Raw genomic sequence first — 18,359 nt, forward strand, 5'->3', positions numbered from 1 at the left:
TGGATTTCGGGATTTTGCCTAATGACTTTATTGCATGAAAAGGCAGTGAAATGTTGCCAAAGTAGAGCTGGCAAACTCAGGTTGTCAGCTGCTTTAGAAAGCTGAAGAGGTAGTTGATATTATTCTAAGTTAAATATGTTTTCTTTGTTTAAATGCTGCATTACTTACCTGACAAACTTCAGGTAAAAAAACAATATATATATTGCCCACATGAATACCATTCAACATTTTAGCTTTTTTTCTTTTTTAAAAACAGAAGAACCCCTCACTCCCTAACCACACATACAATGTTTATCTCCACCTTTTGGGAACCAGGAAATCCAGTGTGGAAGCTGATGGTACACAGTGTTCTGAACTCACTTTGCCATTGTTTTCTCCACAGCAGCATGAGTTAATGATATAAAGAAGTTCAACCTTCAAACGTTTTGGCTTTGAATTTTTATGTCACAACAATACTGCAATATAGGCATTCTTGTTTGTATTGTTGTTTCCTTTAGTTACAGAGTCAAACTCTAGTGCCTGTGCGTGCACATTCAAGGAGAGGATTTGGCCCACAAGTGGGTTGGCTGAATTACACAGCAATATTACAATATATGCTGAACAATGTATCCAAGTACAGTACATTAGATCATAAAGCTGATGTTTGAGCCAAGCTTGATTTAAAGCACTAATTTCAAAGCTTCTTAGTTTCCATTAACAGACAGATTTTGTATAGCAGAAGTAAACTGGTATCTTATTTGGTCATGAGACTATTTTATAAATGCTTAATTTAAAAAAATATATAAACTACACAATAAAATACAGGCCTTAGGAGAACATGAGAAAAAATAAAGGAATTTCTTTATTATTATTTTTGAAGGAAGGCAGACAATGCAGAAGGAATTAAATACGATGAAAAATGAGGATGTATGTTTCAATGTTGACAAAACACACACATCACACTGCCTGCAGCCAATGGACCCTGATGTGAAGTCTCACAGAACTGCACCACTCAGTGAAGAATTCAGGGCACAGCTCGCACAGTTCCAGTATGGTCCTTCCCTGGGGGATATAGAAACCTTTCATGGATCCTTAGAAGGAGGGTCCCGGAAACGCAAAAGCATGCCCACAAAAATGCCTCACACTATCCCCACAGGAGATCCTACATCACCATCACATGGATCTGAAAACAACAACGTATGCTCCCCCAGTCTTTCTTTGATGTACCAACAACCCACACAGCCCAAATACAACTCCCAAATGATTGATCTGTGTAACATTGGCTTTCAGTTCTACAGAAATCTGGAGCACTTTGGAGCCAAGCCCATTAAACAAGAACCAGTAAAGCCCAACATGATGTGGCCCAACACTTCTGCATTTGTGCAGACTCCTTACTCTTATTACCCAAAAGTCCACCCTGGCCTGATGTTTCCTTTTATTATGCCCCCAAACTTCCATTTCAGGAATTCCTTCCAACTGAAAAGACCCCTGGAGCCAGCATTCAGGAGGACTGAACTGAGGGAAAGTGGTGACAGTAAACAGAAGGTGGAAAGAGTAGATGTCAACCTCCAGATTGACGACAGCTATTATGTTGATGTAGGGGGAGAACAAAAACGATGGCAATGCCCAATGTGTGAAAAGTCCTACACTTCCAAGTACAACCTGGTCACCCACATCTTGGGACATAGTGGCATCAAACCTCATGCTTGCACTCGGTGTGGCAAGCTTTTCAAGCAGCTGAGTCACTTGCACACTCATATGTTGACACACCAGGGCACTCGACCACATAAGTGCCAGGTGTGTCACAAGGCTTTCACCCAAACCAGTCACCTGAAGAGACATATGATGCAACACAGTGACATCAAGCCCTACAACTGTAGGATCTGTGGCAGAGGTTTTGCCTATCCAAGTGAACTGAAAGCCCACGAGTCCAAGCATGAGAGTGGCCGAGAGAACATTTGTGTGGAGTGTGGTCTTGACTTTCCAACCCTGGCCCAGCTGAAGAGACATTTAACAACCCATCGAGGTCCTATACAATACAATTGCACAGAATGTGATAAAACTTTCCAGTACCCAAGCCAGCTGCAAAATCACATGATGAAGCACAAAGACATCCGTCCATACATCTGTACTGAATGTGGCATGGAGTTTGTACAGCCCCACCATCTCAAGCAACACTCTTTAACCCACAAGGTAAGTCACTAATGATTAAATTTGCCCTGGCTCTGAAGGCCAGCACAAGGATTATGCACCATTAAAGTCCCACGTAAGTCTCCAAAAAGAACTAACATGGTATACAGGCCCTTGTAGAGGCCCTTTGTATGGATCTGAATTTTATGCAAAGAGAACCAGAACAGTATGGCCAATAACAGAAACTGGCTCTAGTCTTAACAAAGGCAATGCAAGAAAAAGACCATAACCAGGAGTTCAATCAAGTTGCTTGTATTACTTCCCAAATTTCAATTCACATCCTCTGCTCCAGTTTGGTTTTTATCTTCATGAAAACCATAGTTTTGTATAATGATCTTTAGCAATGAAACTTCTACAGAACTTTTTTTATACCTGTGCATAGACAAGTATATTACTGCTTGGCAGATTTTTTATAAGCAGCTTCTGCACTATATTTAGAAAAACCAAACCAACCTCGACCATGTTATGTAGAAATAATCCAGAGTACAAGTGACTAGAGCTGGGCAAAAAAGGGCCTGATCCAAAGCCCATTGACATCAATGGGAGCCTTTGCACTGGCGTCAATAGGTTTTGGATTAAGTGTATAATTTGGAATGAATAACTGAAGATTGTTTTAAAACAGAAAAGAGTTTTCAACATGATGTGTAACAACTGAAATCAGAATTATCCCAACATCACAAACATATTGTAAAGATCAATTTTAATCTAACAATCAAAATGCATTTTAATAGACTAGTGCTGATAAACTAACGAATACACCCATATGTTTTATGAAGAATTGTTTTCAGATTTGTGTTTTTTCCCCCAGGGGTCTACTTTGGGTTAATGTTTAAATTTAAACATTAAGAACACAGAAAATTGCAAAATTTAAGTATTATAAGCTAATTTTTTAAAGAATAATCTCTATTTTCACTTCTGATTTTCTTCCCAATTCCCCTACTGTCGCTTCTGTAGAATCAACCCTTCTTTGGATTTACGCTACAATTTTAAACTTACCTAAAAGTCTAATAAAAACTTGCAATTAAAAAATGCAACACCTTCTTGCCCAAGAAAGAGCCTCTACTTTTCACCCACAATTAGTCAGGTGAGGTCAGTTGTGAGCACAATTTAAGTACTTAGCTGTCTAACTGCCTGAGTGCAGCCTCAGATCAGGTAGTTGGGTATCTCAAAGCTATCATTCGTATCCACAGTTAATGTCTTATCCCCAGGGATGGTCAATAATCCCCATGAAATGCCCAGTGCCACTAATATTATTGCTTAATTGCATGACTCTTTGCTTCTTACAAAAATTGAGCAGGTACTATTTTTCCATATTTTTCTTCAAAATAGAGGCAGGCTCTTTCTTTGTTACATAGGGCTTGATCCAATACCCACTGAAGTCAAAATCTTACCATTGACTTCAACAGGCTCAATTCCAGGCTCAATGTTATCAGATGTTGGCAAGTTATTTTATGACAGGTTTCAGAGTAGCAGCCGTGTTAGTCTGTATCCGCAAAAATAACAGGAGTACTTGTGGCACCTTAGAGACTAACAAATTTATTAGAGCATAAGCTTTCGTGGGCTACAACCCACTTCTTCGGATGCATATAGAGTGAACCATATATTGAGGAGATATATATACACACACATACAGAGAGCATGAACAGGTGGGAGTTGTCTTACCAACTCTGAGAGGCCAATTAAGTAAGAGGAAAAAAACTTTTGAAGTGATAATCAAGATGGCTCAGTACAGACAGTTTGATAAGAAGCAAGTGTGAAAATACTTACAAGGGGAGATAGATTCAATGTTTGTAATGGCTCAGCCATTCCCAATCCCTATTTAGCCCTGAGTTGATTGTGTCTAGTTTGCATATCAATTCCAGCTCAGCAGTCTCTCGTTGGAGTCTGTTTTTGAAGTTTTTCTGTTTTAAGATAGCCACCCGCAGGTCTGTCAAAGAATGGCCAGACAGGTTAAAGTGTTCTCCCACTGGTTTTTGAGTATTATGATTCCTGATGTCAGATTTGTGTCCATTAATTCTTTTGCGTAGAGACTGTCCGGTTTGGCCAATGTACATGGCAGAGGGGCATTGCTGGCACATGATGGCATATATCACATTGGTAGATGTGCAGGTGAACGAGCCACAGATGGTATGGCTGATGTGATTAGGCCCTATGATGGTGTCACTTGAATAGATATGTGGACAGAGTTGGCATCGGGCTTTGTTACAAGGATAGGTTCCTGGGTCAGTGTTTTTGTTCAGTGATGTGTGGTTGCTGGTGAGTATTTGCTTTAGGTTGGGGGGTTGTCTGTAAGCGAGGACAGGTCTGTCTCCCAAGATCTGTGAGAGTAAAGGATCATCTTTCAGGATAGGTTGTAGATCTCTGATGATGCGCTGGAGAGGTTTTAGTTGGGGGCTGAAGGTGACAGCTAGTGGTGTTCTGTTATTTTCTTTGTTGGCCCTGTCTTGTAGGAGGTGACTTCTGGGTACTCGTCTGGCTCTGTCAATCTGTTTTTTCACTTCAGCAGGTGGGTATTGTAGTTTTAAGAATGCTTGATAGAGATCTTGTAGGTGCTTGTCTCTATCTGAGGGATTGGAGCAAATGCGGTTATATCTTAGAGCTTGGCTGTAGACAATGGATCGTGTGGTGTGTCCTGGATGGAAGCTGGAGGCATGTAGGTAAGTGTAGTGGTCAGTAGGTTTCCGGTACAGGGTGGTATTTATGTGACCATCGCTTATTAGCACAGTAGTGTCCAGGAAATGGACCGCTTGTGTGGATTGATCTAGGCTGAGGTTGATAGTGGGATGGAAATTATTGAAATCATGGTGGAATTCCTCAAGGGCTTCTTTTCCATGGGTCCAGATGATGAAGATGTCATCAATTACTCAAAAACCAGTGGGAGAACACTTTAACCTGTCTGGCCATTCTTTGACAGACCTGCGGGTGGCTATCTTAAAACAGAAAAACTTCAAAAACAGACTCCAAGGAGAGACTGCTGAGCTGGAATTGATATGCAAACTAGACACAATCAACTCAGGGCTAAATAGGGATTGGGAATGGCTGAGCCATTACAAACATTGAATCTATCTCCCCTTGTAAGTATTTTCACACTTGCTTCTTATCAAACTGTCTGTACTGAGCCATCTTGATTATCACTTCAAAAGTTTTTTTCCTCTTACTTAATTGGCCTCTCAGAGTTGGTAAGACAACTCCCACCTGTTCATGCTCTCTGTATGTGTGTGTATATATATCTCCTCAATATATGGTTCACTCTATATGCATCCGAAGAAGTGGGTTGTAGCCCACGAAAGCTTATGCTCTAATAAATTTGTTAGTCTCTAAGGTGCCACAAGTACTCCTGTTATTTTTGAAGTTATTTTATGTCTCACTTAATTAGTTTATACATGTTTGACATGCTATTGGTATACATGCAATTGGTAGTTAAGCTATACAGTAGGGTAGCAGAATTTTGCCATTGGTTTGTCATTTGGGTGTCCTAGTGATATTAATACAGGGTAAAATTTTCAAAAGCAAGCGACAGGCTACTACGACCCATTTTCTAAAAGGAGTTAGATCGGGGTTCTCAGACTGGGGGTCGGGACCCCTCAGGGGGTCGCAAGGATATTACTTGGAGGGTCGTGAGCTGTCAGCCTCCACCCCAAATCCCGCTTTGCCTCCAGCACTTATAATGGCGTTAAATATATTTTAAAAGTGTTTTTAATTTATAAGGGGGGTCACACTCAGAGGCTCTCTATGTGAAAGGGGTCACCAGCAGAAAAATTTGAGAACCACTGAGTTAGATACTTCTGAAAATTTCCCCACCAGTGTTGTATAATCATTTCTCACCACTAATAAAATCACATGATGCTCTTATAGCCTACAGGATGGTCTTGTGCCTAAGGCACAGAACAGAAATCAGGAGACCTGGGTTCAGTCTGTAGCTCTGCCACAGACTTCCTGTGGGACCTTGGGAAAGTGATTTCACTTCCCCATGCTTTGGTTTTCCCCCATGTGTGAAATGGAGAACATGCTCCCCTACATTAATATTCATAAAGTGCTCTGTGATCCTTGGATGAAAGCTCTATAGAAGTGCAAAATATTAGCTAAACAGAGTTTGAAAGCTGAGGCAGAATAACCTGATATGACTGCTCTGTAAAACTTATTGAGGGAAGTGACACTTATTGTTCCTCAGTCCTATTTATACTGTTTTGTGGTATAGACATTTTATGGTTTCTTTTTCCACCTTTTAGAATCTTACAGAAATTGACCAGAAGAAAAAAGTATCCAAATATCTACCACTTCAGCAGGGTGATATTAACAAGAATTGAATTTATTCATTGTTTCACTAGCACAGCTTGAATATATATTCATATAACGGCTTTGAAAATAAATGACTGAAACAGGCACACCTATTCAGTTTTCTGACTCTCTGTTTCCATAAGGGTGTGAAAGAGCACAAATGTGGGATCTGTGGCCGGGAGTTTACTCTGCTAGCCAACATGAAGAGACATGTGTTGATCCACACCAATATCCGAGCCTACCAGTGTCACCTGTGCTTCAAGAGCTTTGTGCAGAAACAGACTCTGAAGGCACACATGATTGTTCACTCTGATGTCAAGCCCTTTAAATGCAAGGTAAGCATTTCTCATGAGTTTGCAGAGGTACATCATCAGTGAATGCTCCCGAGATTTCATTACGTGTGGCTGGATGCAATTGGAAAAGCAATGCCTAAAAGAATATTACATCTTTTTTCAAATTCACTTTTCAAAATAATTGTTTGGTTTCTTTTCTTAAGCCAAGTAGTTTCAGGGCAGGAATAACATCCAAAAAAGGGGTAGGAGAACTTCCAGATTATTTTTCATTCCCCCGACACACACACACACCCCCCCTTAAATATTATCAGTATTCTCAATCTTGAAATTGTATTTTTTCCTTAGTGAGTACTGAATGTAGTTGCTAGTCTGATGATAATAAAAATACCTGACATTTATCTGGCATATTTCATTCTAAAGGAAGACAAAGTGCTCAACAACCTGATGCACCCATTAAACACACAGATCAAGGCATTGACCCTGGGAGTCACAGAAATGTACCAATATTAACAGTGCACCATAATTCTACACCATAGCTAGTGTAGGACACAAAGTACATCATAGCAAAACAGAACTACAGGGAGATTTTGAATAGGCCAAATGTAATTGCCCTATTACAACTGAAATTTGGCCAGGACATTAGTATCCTAACAAAACAGCCTTCTGAAAAATATTTGTTTGCCTATTCGTGGTGTCAACCAAATAACATAGGATTATCTTAGGCAGGATTGCTACCTCCATCAAGACAGCACACAGGAAATTAAAGGGATGTAAAACACACCTAGATTTGAACTTCCCCTAAGTTTGGAGGCATTTGGATTTGTGGTTCTGGTTTACACCCACCTCTAATTCATAGGGAAGACGTTATTCAAGTTTCTTTTCCTGCTTAAGGCTGGCCTGTACAATCATCCTTTTTGATTCTTTTATGTATTACTTCTTTTAACTGACCACCTGGCTCAGTAATATAGCTTTATCTTAAAATGCCCAAACTTGCATGTTTCATTCTCACTTGGTTTAACTATTACGCACACAGTAACTGAGTGAAGCATAAATGCCTAGCAAGCAATATTTTCCAGTTCCTGCATAAACACTTGGAGATTGATCTGGATGCAATCTCTGTAAATTCTTCATTCAACAGTCTGGAACTAGATTGGTTCTTAAGGGAAACCAAGAGTAGAGCTAATCAAAAAATTTTCAATTAAATAGTTTTCTGTTGGAAACTGCAGTTTCGTCAAAATCAAAATGTTTTACAGGAATATAATTATTTCAATTAAAATTTTAAATGGAAAAAAGTCAAAACAAATTGTTTCAACTTTCTTGTTTTGTTTCAATAATGTTGAAACATTTTGTTTTGACTTTCATTTCAATTCTGCTTGTTCATATTTTTATATATTACAATATTATGTTATTACAGTGATATTTAACATTATAGCATATTGTATTTAATGTTATATTCTATTGTCCTGATATTACCAAAACAAAACGTTTTTACCTTATCAAAACAAAATGTTTTGATGGTACCAAATACATTATTTTCTAAATTTTTGATCTATGGGAAATTTCAAAACTTTCAGCCTTTCGTTCTGATTCAGAACAAACTGGAGTAGTAAGCAACATGTTTTTCAGCTAGTAGCAAAAGCTTCAGTGGAACACCTGTTTTTTTCCTAGCTCCACCCAATGTCCCCTCTCAGAACAGGAACAAGTAAGTGGACCAGATTCTTCCCACAACACTGGTGTGAATCAGAAGTAATGCCTCTAAAATCAAATGGAGTTGTACTGCTATAAGTGAGGAGTATATCGGGGCCCTAGCTTTTGGGATCTCCCTTGCCTGTCTGGCAGAATCCCCAAAGGAAACTTGGATTATTCAAGCCCTTTTGGATGGTATTCAGAGGGTTAAGGCAATGACCAGATAGCAGCCTTTTGGCACCAAGCTCCTCCTCAGCAGAAGGAAGGATATAGCTGCCTGAACTGCCTGCTTAACAATGGCTCATATGTCCCTAGGGAACCGCCTGCAAATAGATTTCATCTTGCTTTCTCTTGTACTTTTCAAAGTTTCCTGTTTTCTCACGGTCCTTTTGGACAGTTTACAGTCTTTCTCCCTCTCCCTCTCTCTCTGTGAGGAAAGGAACACCCTTCTTATGAAGAAAAAAAAAATAAAAGAAGAAGAATGTAAGGGAAGGACAGCACAGCAGTGGCCTTTCTATCTCACTGCAGGCCGCAATTTTCGTGGCTTTTTTCTCATAGCAAAAGAAAACACAAGGCTTTCCTATATGTCTAATCACAGTCACGCACAGACTATCTGGTGCTAGGGAGTAGAAAATAGTTGTGCCTTGTGTTTCCTCATCCAGCTGCAGCTTGTAATCTCGTTTGGCTTGCTCTCTGAAGAGTGAAGATCCTTGCAGCTTTTAAAAAACAAAGTCTAGGCTTCCTTATTAACAAAAAAATACTACAGTATTCTACAGCAATTGCTCCCAATGATACACTATTGCTATAGTAAAATGTGAGGACTGCTTCTACTGAAATTAATAGGAAGTTTGCCGTCGGCACTGAAATCAATAGCATTTGGACCTTTAATATAGAACAATACAGTTTTCTCTCCAATACTGCCAAGTACACTTGGTAGCTTCCATCTTGGAGTAAGAGATTAATTCATGCTCATTCAGTCCTTGACTTCTCTTCCAAGACTGCCCATGAGGGTGCTAGTGTGTACCAAGCTTCCCCATTACATCCAAGAGCATTGTTTCAAACCAGTAGCCAATGACAATGAAATCATGCTATAAAAATTTTTTATAGACTCATAAAATGCTTGACAGATTCTAAGGGTGGTGCTTTCTGCTATGGGTTACTGCACAGCATGAGCAAATGGCTCAGCTTACTCAAAGTTTTATAATGAAGTACCTGTAAGCCAGTGGGCCAAACTCACTGGCCAGTGCATCAAAGCAGCAGTACTCTCAGCAGCTATAGGAGTTCAGTTCCTTTTTGTCAGGGACAGAGTTTTATTTCTCACAAATAAACCAGTTTAACATAAGTTCCACATGTAAACCATGTCCTTTCCCCTGACCTGGGATCTCTCACAGTAGACTGTCTGCTCCCCGTTGATCTCACTGCCTGGGAATTAAGAGCCTCTTTACATTCTGATGGAGTTTTCTTCCAACAGACTGGCTTCCAGCCTTCCTAGCCGGCTCCCAGCAGGGTTGCACTCCCAGGCTGTCTGTCTGGGACCTAAGGAGAGCCTCTCTGCTCCCTTTTTCTCTCTGGCCTGTTCCCTGAACTCAGGCTGCCATTTATATCCCCACAGACCTGACTCTGAGTCACAATCTTCTACCATGTGACCCTGGAACTTATTCCCTTCAGTTGGGAAGGTAGGCTAAGCCTGGCAGAGAGTGGAACTGAGCCCGAAACCCCACAGAGGACCAGCTCACCCTGTAATAGTGCCCTTCACTGCCACCCCCTCTACCCAAATTTTATAATTTTATTTCCCTTGTTTTATTTTCCTGTAGCACCTCTCCCATGGGTTTTCTCTTGGCATCATTCCCCCGCCCTCCCCCCATCACAGATTCAGATTCCAACTACATTCCTCAGCTCTAGCGAAAAGTGGCTTTAGGGTCAGTAGCAAATTTAGCTGTGTTCCATCCCTGAAACTGTGAATGATTCAGGGAAATGGAAACCCTGTCCTCTTTGTCCAGAAACTAAAACCCATGTTGTGCCACATTGTATGCCCTTTTGTTTCCTCCAGAGTAAAGAAAGCAAAAATATGTACTACTGGCCAAAAAGGTTCTTACAGAACCCATTTTTACACCCAATATCTTATAAAGATTCCTAGATAAAATAACTACTTTAATTATCCAGACTGGTGTTTTACTTCCATTTCTTTGGTTAGTGTTTTAGATGTATAGGTACTAATATCTACTAGGCTGAGAAACAGATTAGCCGTAACACGAACAATAGATGACCTCATGCTAAAAAATATCTGTTTGGCAAAACACAGTTCATCTCTATGAAGGGTTTTTAAATTCAGAGAACCATTGATATATCATAGGCTGTTCCAGCTGCTGTCAAGAGCAGCTATTGCCCTTCATAGATTTTACTATGCTAATCAACACTCCTTTGCCTCTCCATTCCCCTCCCAACATATTTAGGATGCTTTTTGAGGCATTGATTTCAATAGGGATTGCTCACTGAATGTGAATGAGAGCAGAGTTTGATCCTGTAGTATTTGATCACACAGATTATGGTAAGTCAATTGCTGCAGTCACTACCACTACAAAAGATTAGCAAAAAACTAAATTAAAAAAGCATCAGACAGCAATCTGAGGATGGAAGAGATCCAGATCATGGTGAAATCTGCATATGTTATTATTTCTGTATACAATCTGCTGTGAATAGAGGTGGTCAAGTAGTGGGCAACTATTCAATTGACGAAACAAGATTTCACAAGCAGAAAATGAGTCAGTTGTCTATGAACAGTTTATAATTGTCACAATTTCTACAAATAATTCTTGACTATAAATGGTGCATAGCCTGTTCATTGCAAATATTCAATAATCAAAATTTGAAATATAACCCATGAGGTTTGTTACTTTTCTTGGATGCATAGTACACACAGTCCTGTTTCCTAATTGGATGAGTAACTCTTAGAATCAAGTGTCCTGTGTGAATACTCACAGTTACAAACTAATAATTCATTTTCTGTGAGTATTCTGAAGTATTTAGTTAAAACTGTTTTTTTTTGTGAACACTTTTGCCAATAAACTTGCTAGCATATTTGCAGAAGGCAAAACAAGGACTAACACAACGGAAGCAAATCATTTAAAAATGCAAGTGACTATTTTCAGATTTTTTCAGTATTCATTCAACTCTATCATCGTAGATTTTAAAATAATACTCAGATACCATGCAGTTTTTAATAGTCCAGTTAACTTTTCTCTGAGGAAAGTGGGGAGCAGTTATAGTGTCAAAAAAGGGGGGGGGGGCAAGAGAGGGAAGAGTATTCTACCCAAGGTCAGCCCACAATTTTAAATTCCCCCCACAACAGCAGATATTCTGGTAGACAGCTTGACAAATTTGAATAATCCCTCAAACAATGGTATAGCAGATTTCCCAAAACTATGTTAAATATCTAAATCCAAATTCAAATGAAACCAAGGTTTCTAGTTTAAATCTAGTGAAATGCTCTTTTAGCATTTTCTCCCTATAGAAAGCACTATATTTAGCTAAGGAGCCCCTGGGCTCATGTAATATGAAGATGCTGATTAATCAGTTCAACTGGGAAAAGTCTTTGGCTAAAATTCTTCCAAAAAGGAGTTCAAACGGACAGCATGCAGCGGGTTCTACAGCTGCTGGAAACATTCCTGACTGGGGGAGACACCAATCCGAAAGGAAGAAATAAAGTTACTTGTCACATCCTTATCAGGAATTGGAAGTCCAGAAGTCTATAACAGGGCTAACAAACGCCTGTGTGTTTGAGAGCACATTTTGTTTATAGGGGAAGAGGTAATGAAAGGAGACATCTAGAAACAAAACAAAACAAAAACCCAACATATTGTTTCATCAAAGGGAAACCTGCTGGATCAATGGCTGGTGCTGGAACTAACATGCTCCAAGGAAACCTGAGTCATTGTTGCAGCCACAAGACTGTCTAAACTCCAGCTTACTCATCACAGGCATAAAATACAGAAGCTAGTACACAGAAGAGGAGAGGATCAGAGAAGAATGGAGGGGACGGGGAGGGAAGGAATTGCTTTTACTATCTTTCAGCTAAAAGCTTCTGTTATTTGAAGTCCATGGGTAGGGAAGCTATACACAGGTTCACTGCTTTACTGATACATTGCACCTGTCTGATCTTTCATCAAAAGTTCTCCATGTTCCATCATGGTATGGTATTGTTCCTGATTAAGGTCTAGATTTAAAAAGCAGAAAGTATATGGCCTGACTGAACAGAATTTTGCACTTGTGCCTATAGAACTGAGCCTCTTATCCCCATTCTATGGGCTTTCTGATTCTGAAGGGGCCTTGATTTTGATTCTTATGTCATTAAAAAAAACAAAAAACAAAGTCTTTGCTTAGCTGTGTATGAATGTGTCTGGACAGAATAAGCCCAAGCACACATTCCTATAGTGACAGTTTGTTTTTGTTCTTTGGACACAGTTTGGAATGATAAAATGAAGTTCCTGGCAGAAGCTGTCTGGGCTGCAGTACATTCTCATCTCAAGGGGAGATTGTATTTACCTGCTTGCCTTATAGGTGCATCTACAAAATAAATCATTTTAATTTCCATTATTCTTGACAGCTGTGTGGGAAGGAATTTAACAGAATGCACAATTTAATGGGACACATGCACTTGCATTCAGACAGCAAACCATTCAAGTGTCTCTACTGTCCCAGCAAATTCACCTTGAAGGGAAACCTCACCAGACACATGAAAGTCAAACACGGGGTCATGGAAAGAGGATTTCATTCTCAAGGTAATAACTAGCAAGAAGGTTGTTCTTGCAATGTTTTGAATGCACATAACATCACTGTAAAGGACACAGTAACATAGATCTCAGAAGATACAGCTGTTTCTCTGCTTTTGATACTAGAAGTTACTGAACTCATATTGCTGGGAGATTATATTAGAGTGAGAGAGATTTATTGAACCACATCAATATTTTCTAAACATTACCCTCAGCCTGATCTGTCACTGTTCTCCAATATCCATCATCCTTGTATCTCCATCTTGTCGAGCCTAGATAGTGCAGTAGATTTTCTCTCTCACTGATAAGTTTGGGCCATGGATGGGAGAGAGTTGGTTGGGAGTCAGTCCTGATAAAACCAAGGTGATCATTGTGGGTTGAAGAAACAATTGGAGGACATAGCTGAGATTATATTGACCCTCCTGATTGAGGGTGTTGTTCCATTATTTTTGAGTAAAATTTGCAACTTCATTTGGTGGGATTCCCAGATGTTTTTAGACCATGCAATCGGAGCAGTGGCCAGGAGGACTTTGTTCCAACTTCATGTGGTCAGGAGATTGCAACTTTTTCCTCTCAGATTTTGACCATGCTGTCATGAGCCATATCTTGGTCACTATAAGATTTGGTTATTACAGCGGTGATCTATAAGGGGCTACATCCTTCAGAGGCTCGAAGCTGGTACAAGATATAGCAGATTTTTTGTTGCAGTATCTCACAGGGAAGCATTGGGCACCAGCGCCCCATGATCCTCACTGACTGCTTATTGGCTTCCAAAGTGTCAGGTTTGACCTGTAAAGCCCCAAATGGTCTAGAATCTTCCCACCTGAGAGATAGCTGGGTCAAGCTGGGCAGAGATCAGAGGAGGAACTCAAGCTAGAGCTCCCTGAGTTTACAAGGAAATGAGTATTCATGAGAGTTTTCTCCATTAGGGCCCACACCTTTGAAATCTACTCCCCATCTTGGTCTGAACAATCCTCATTAGTTAACTCTTGAAGAACATGCTGCAAAGCCAGTTTCTTCAAACAGGCATTTGGGCAGAATTGAGGTGGTTGGGGCATGGGTTTCATTTGGGAATCTGGGTGGCAGAGAGATTTTATTAAGTTAGATTTTCTTAACTGGCTTTTTGAGCTAGGTGGAATTTGTTAGTGTGTTTTTAATAGTTGCTAGGATGCCTATAGCCTGGAATACGTGATTTTAATAATGTCTTTAAATGAATCAGAAGTGGGTCCTAACATGTAACAGTTTAGCTGACCTGATATTTACAGTACAGGGTTTTCTCCCCCGTGTTTGTCTTTTACAGTACAATGGAGTTTAATTTACCCAAAACTATAAGCAGGTTATGTGCATTTCAGTGCATACAGATTCTTCACCCCCTCAGGCTTATCAGCCGTGAAACAGATGAATTTATAAGAGTTTCCGCCAGGCGATAAACCCTTTCAACAAACACAACCTGTTACACAGTAACTGCTGCATGCATTCTGTGGAAGTTGTTCCCAGGTACGGAGGAAATAAAACTAATGGGTGAAATACTGGCCCCACTGAAGTCCATGGGAGTTTTGCTATTGACTTCAATCGGACTAGGATTTCACTCAATGATTTAAAAAAAAAAAGATGGGTCCAAACTGCAAAGTTGGAATCCTGATTTGAGCTTCCTCACAGTTGGAGGGTTTTTGGATCTGAGGTTATAGTCTGGGCTCACTTCTGTTTTCAAACAAGCAGAAGAGAAACAAACAGAGCAGACGCTCAGGCAAATATTGAGACAAGACAAATATGAGTATTGTTATGGAGAGAAAGAAACTAAGACACAGTTCAAAAATATCATCTGATTATGATTTCCCCAGTAACTTAGCAGAAGTACGGAATAATGCATAGCAGGTTTTCAGCACCACTAAATGAGGAAGAGCAAACTAAATGGAGATGTATTATTTAGAAATGATCAAGTCTACCATTTTAATAGCATTGCCTTGGAAACAGAGTAGCCATAAAATGTGTTAACAGGTTTTTATACCTTTTTTCCTCCCCATGAATGGGCAGATATTAGAACTTTGGTTGTGATGTAGACAATCAAGATCAAGGTGTAGTTAAAAATATGAAAGGGGAAAGAAGTGGGTAAATCTAGTAGCAAAAGTAGTAAACTGGAGGTCAGGACTACTGGTTTTTGTTCCTAGCTGTGTCACTGACCAACTGTGACAAGTTCAATAATCTATTGTGTGCTTCAGTTTACTCATCTGTAAAAGGGTACGATAGTGCTTTTCTACAGTAACTCTTGGGGTGCCAAGAGACAAATGTTTATTAAGTGCTTGGAGCTAATTGGGTGAAGGATACTCTGTAAGGGCCCTCAATGTTTAAATATTCTGCCATCTCACACAAATTGCATTATTTTATTTTTTTAAATCTAAGCCCAAACCATGCTTTGATTAGAAAGGCAGTATTAAATAAACTTGTTATGTATAAATTGTAACTTTTTTTTTAAAACCACCATAAGGTTTTGGACGAGGAAGAATTACGCTGTCCCAAACAGGTGTCTTGAGAAACTTGGAACAGGAAGAGCCTTTTGACCTTTCCCAGAAAAGCCAAGGGAAAGGAATTTCATTTCATTCTGATGGTGAGAGTGCCAAGGGAAGCTCATGTCAGGAGGAAGAGGAAGACAACTGCTATGAAACAGAGCAGTACAGTCCTGTCATGTACCATCATGAAAACAACAAGCTGTATATGCCCCGAGATCTGTCTAGCAAACCAGACTACGTGGTGAAAGATTTCAAAGAGTCCTACTGTGATGAGAAGGAGGAAATGTTGAGAGAAGTAGGACTGGAGAAGGGGAAAGGAAATCAAGACAAAGAAGAGAACCAAGAGGAGAGAGGCTTTGCAAATAACAAGGAATGCCTGAGCTTTAGACCCTTTGAAAAGGCCAGACTCAGCCACTCTCTCTCTGATTACCTATACTTCAAACACAGGAAGAACAGTTTAAAAGAATTACTGGAAAGGAAAATGGAAAAACAAGCAATGCTTATAGGCATCTAAATTGACAATTTTTAAGTTACACTTGGAAACTGAGAACTAGGCAGTACAATCATGGCTCTTAACATGAATTGTGATTGCCAAAGATTGGCAGCTTGTAAAAGTCTTTCAGGATGAACAAGCCAAATCAATACAGATCATTTTAAGGTTAAAAAAATATAGAATGTTGTATTTTCTGGTGTAATTTGACTGCTTTGTTCTTCTGATATACATCAACATTTTCATATGTATTCATTTGATATATAAGCAGACAATAGGGTGGGAACCGAGGTTTTATTTCCTTTATCTAGGACAATACCAACTTATACACAATTTTCTAGTTATCAAAAAGCAGTGTACTGTAGTGTTTGAGGTATTAGCTGACTAAAGAATAAATAAGAACACTTATTTCTGCAGGTTTCAAGAGCTCAAAATATGCTAAGTATTTTACAGCATATGCAAAAGTATTTTAAACATGCATGATGAAAATACTGTCTGTCATTGATCTCAGAACTAACACAACCAAGAGGTTCTGAGTTATTGAAAATGACTGCTTTAATGCATATGTTTACAGTGGGAAATGGGAAACAAAATAAGATGAAACTCTAATATCTTGTCAGATGGGCAACAACTTTATAATTCACACTCTTGTGAAAGGACTAGAATTGGTTTAGAGGTAGGGTGACCAGATATCCTAATTTTATAGGGACGGTCCCAATTTTGGGGTCTTTTTCTTATATAGGCTCCTATTACCCCCCACCCCCGTCCCGATTTTTCACACTTGCTGTCTGGTCACCCTATTTAGAGGCCTTTTTTCTGTGACATAGGGTATAGTAATGCTTTGCTGCATCTCTATCAGCATGGGAGCATTTAACAATTCTTGAAATTAAATAGCATGGACTGAGCTGACATTTTATTTTATTGTTTGTTCAGGCCAATACATTTGAGGAGCAGCAGCACATTGTATTTGCAAGTTTTGCTATAATTGCACATAAGCAATAAGAGAGAATTAATTTAGTTGAGGACAATGGTAAATTTTTCCCATTAATCTCTCACCTTGATTTTGGAGAGCTGTGCTATTTTGAAATCCAATATCTGAACTGCTTTTGTTTTAAAAGAAACATCAAAACAAAATACCCGTCGCCCTGCCCAAAAACACCCCACAAAAACACTGGGGTCTTGTTGTACTTCAAATCTCCCTTGATTTGACCCATAAACTTTCTCCCATTAATATAACTGACCAATAGGATCCAGCCCTTTCAAGTAGAAAATAGAGTGCTACTCGGGCTATTCTTAATAACTCAGTCCCAAATTTTCATCCTTGGACTCATGTCTTATTATATTGTATCAGGTCCCAGACAGGGAGCACTTTATTTTTAAGCAGTATTAGTAGGTATTCATGTAGTATACCTGGAGTACTTTGACAGAGCACCCTATGTCCTTTTTTCTGGTCAATAGTAAAAGCATTTCTCAATGCACATTCCTTTAAATGTAGATTTTTTTTTCAATCAGTGCCCAGGTTCCTGTAACTTTGAAAGATATGGCAAAGAGCCCAAAGCCATACTGTCACTTGAAAAGGAAATGATAACGTTCTAATACCTTTTTAATTAACTGTGTCCTTTTGAGTTTCAAAATCAATAACCTAATATGTTTAGATTTACATATGGATACATATATTTTGAAAAATATATGAAAATGATTTCCCCTTATCTACCTGTCAAGCCCTCAATTTAGGATTGTGTTTTACCCCTGCAATATTTGATGTCTACAGCACATGAATTTGTTACAAGAGACACAACTATTATAGAAAATATGTTCATGGGTTATTAGGAACACATTCCGATTGCATCTGCTTCAAAATCTCAGTCTTCTACCACTAAAGGAAACCCTCTTGGCTCATGGAAGTAGTTCTCACATCCTTTCTGTTGGCCACCCGCTACAGGGAAATACCACTCATTTATGGTGTAGCATGCTGGGTTTGTGCAGTTTGACTCCGTAGGAAAAGATATGCTGTCATTTCTGTCCACCTTCCAAGGCAAATATATGGGACACAATAAATAACAAAGATTCTGAATGAGGAGCACAAAAATATTACTCCTCCAGGAAACTTAAGGATGGCGGATCCATTTCTATAGTGTAATTAACTCTTTCTGATGTGAATAATTTT

General features: G+C 39.3%; 1 protein-coding gene across 1 annotated transcript; it reads left to right on the forward strand.

The window, feature by feature from the left end:
- The first annotated feature begins 870 nt into the window (after nucleotides 1-870).
- Nucleotides 871-16,216, forward strand: ZNF366 (zinc finger protein 366). Its single transcript, XM_065405871.1, has 4 exons — nucleotides 871-2,172; nucleotides 6,591-6,782; nucleotides 13,030-13,204; nucleotides 15,681-16,216. The coding sequence occupies exons 1-4, from the start codon at nucleotides 871-873 to the stop codon at nucleotides 16,214-16,216; spliced, it is 2,205 nt and encodes a 734-aa protein (XP_065261943.1).
- Nucleotides 16,217-18,359: the final 2,143 nt, after the last annotated feature.

Source organism: Emys orbicularis, chromosome 6 (genome assembly GCF_028017835.1).
Source record: "Emys orbicularis isolate rEmyOrb1 chromosome 6, rEmyOrb1.hap1, whole genome shotgun sequence".
NCBI classification, from domain to species: Eukaryota; Metazoa; Chordata; order Testudines; family Emydidae; genus Emys; species Emys orbicularis.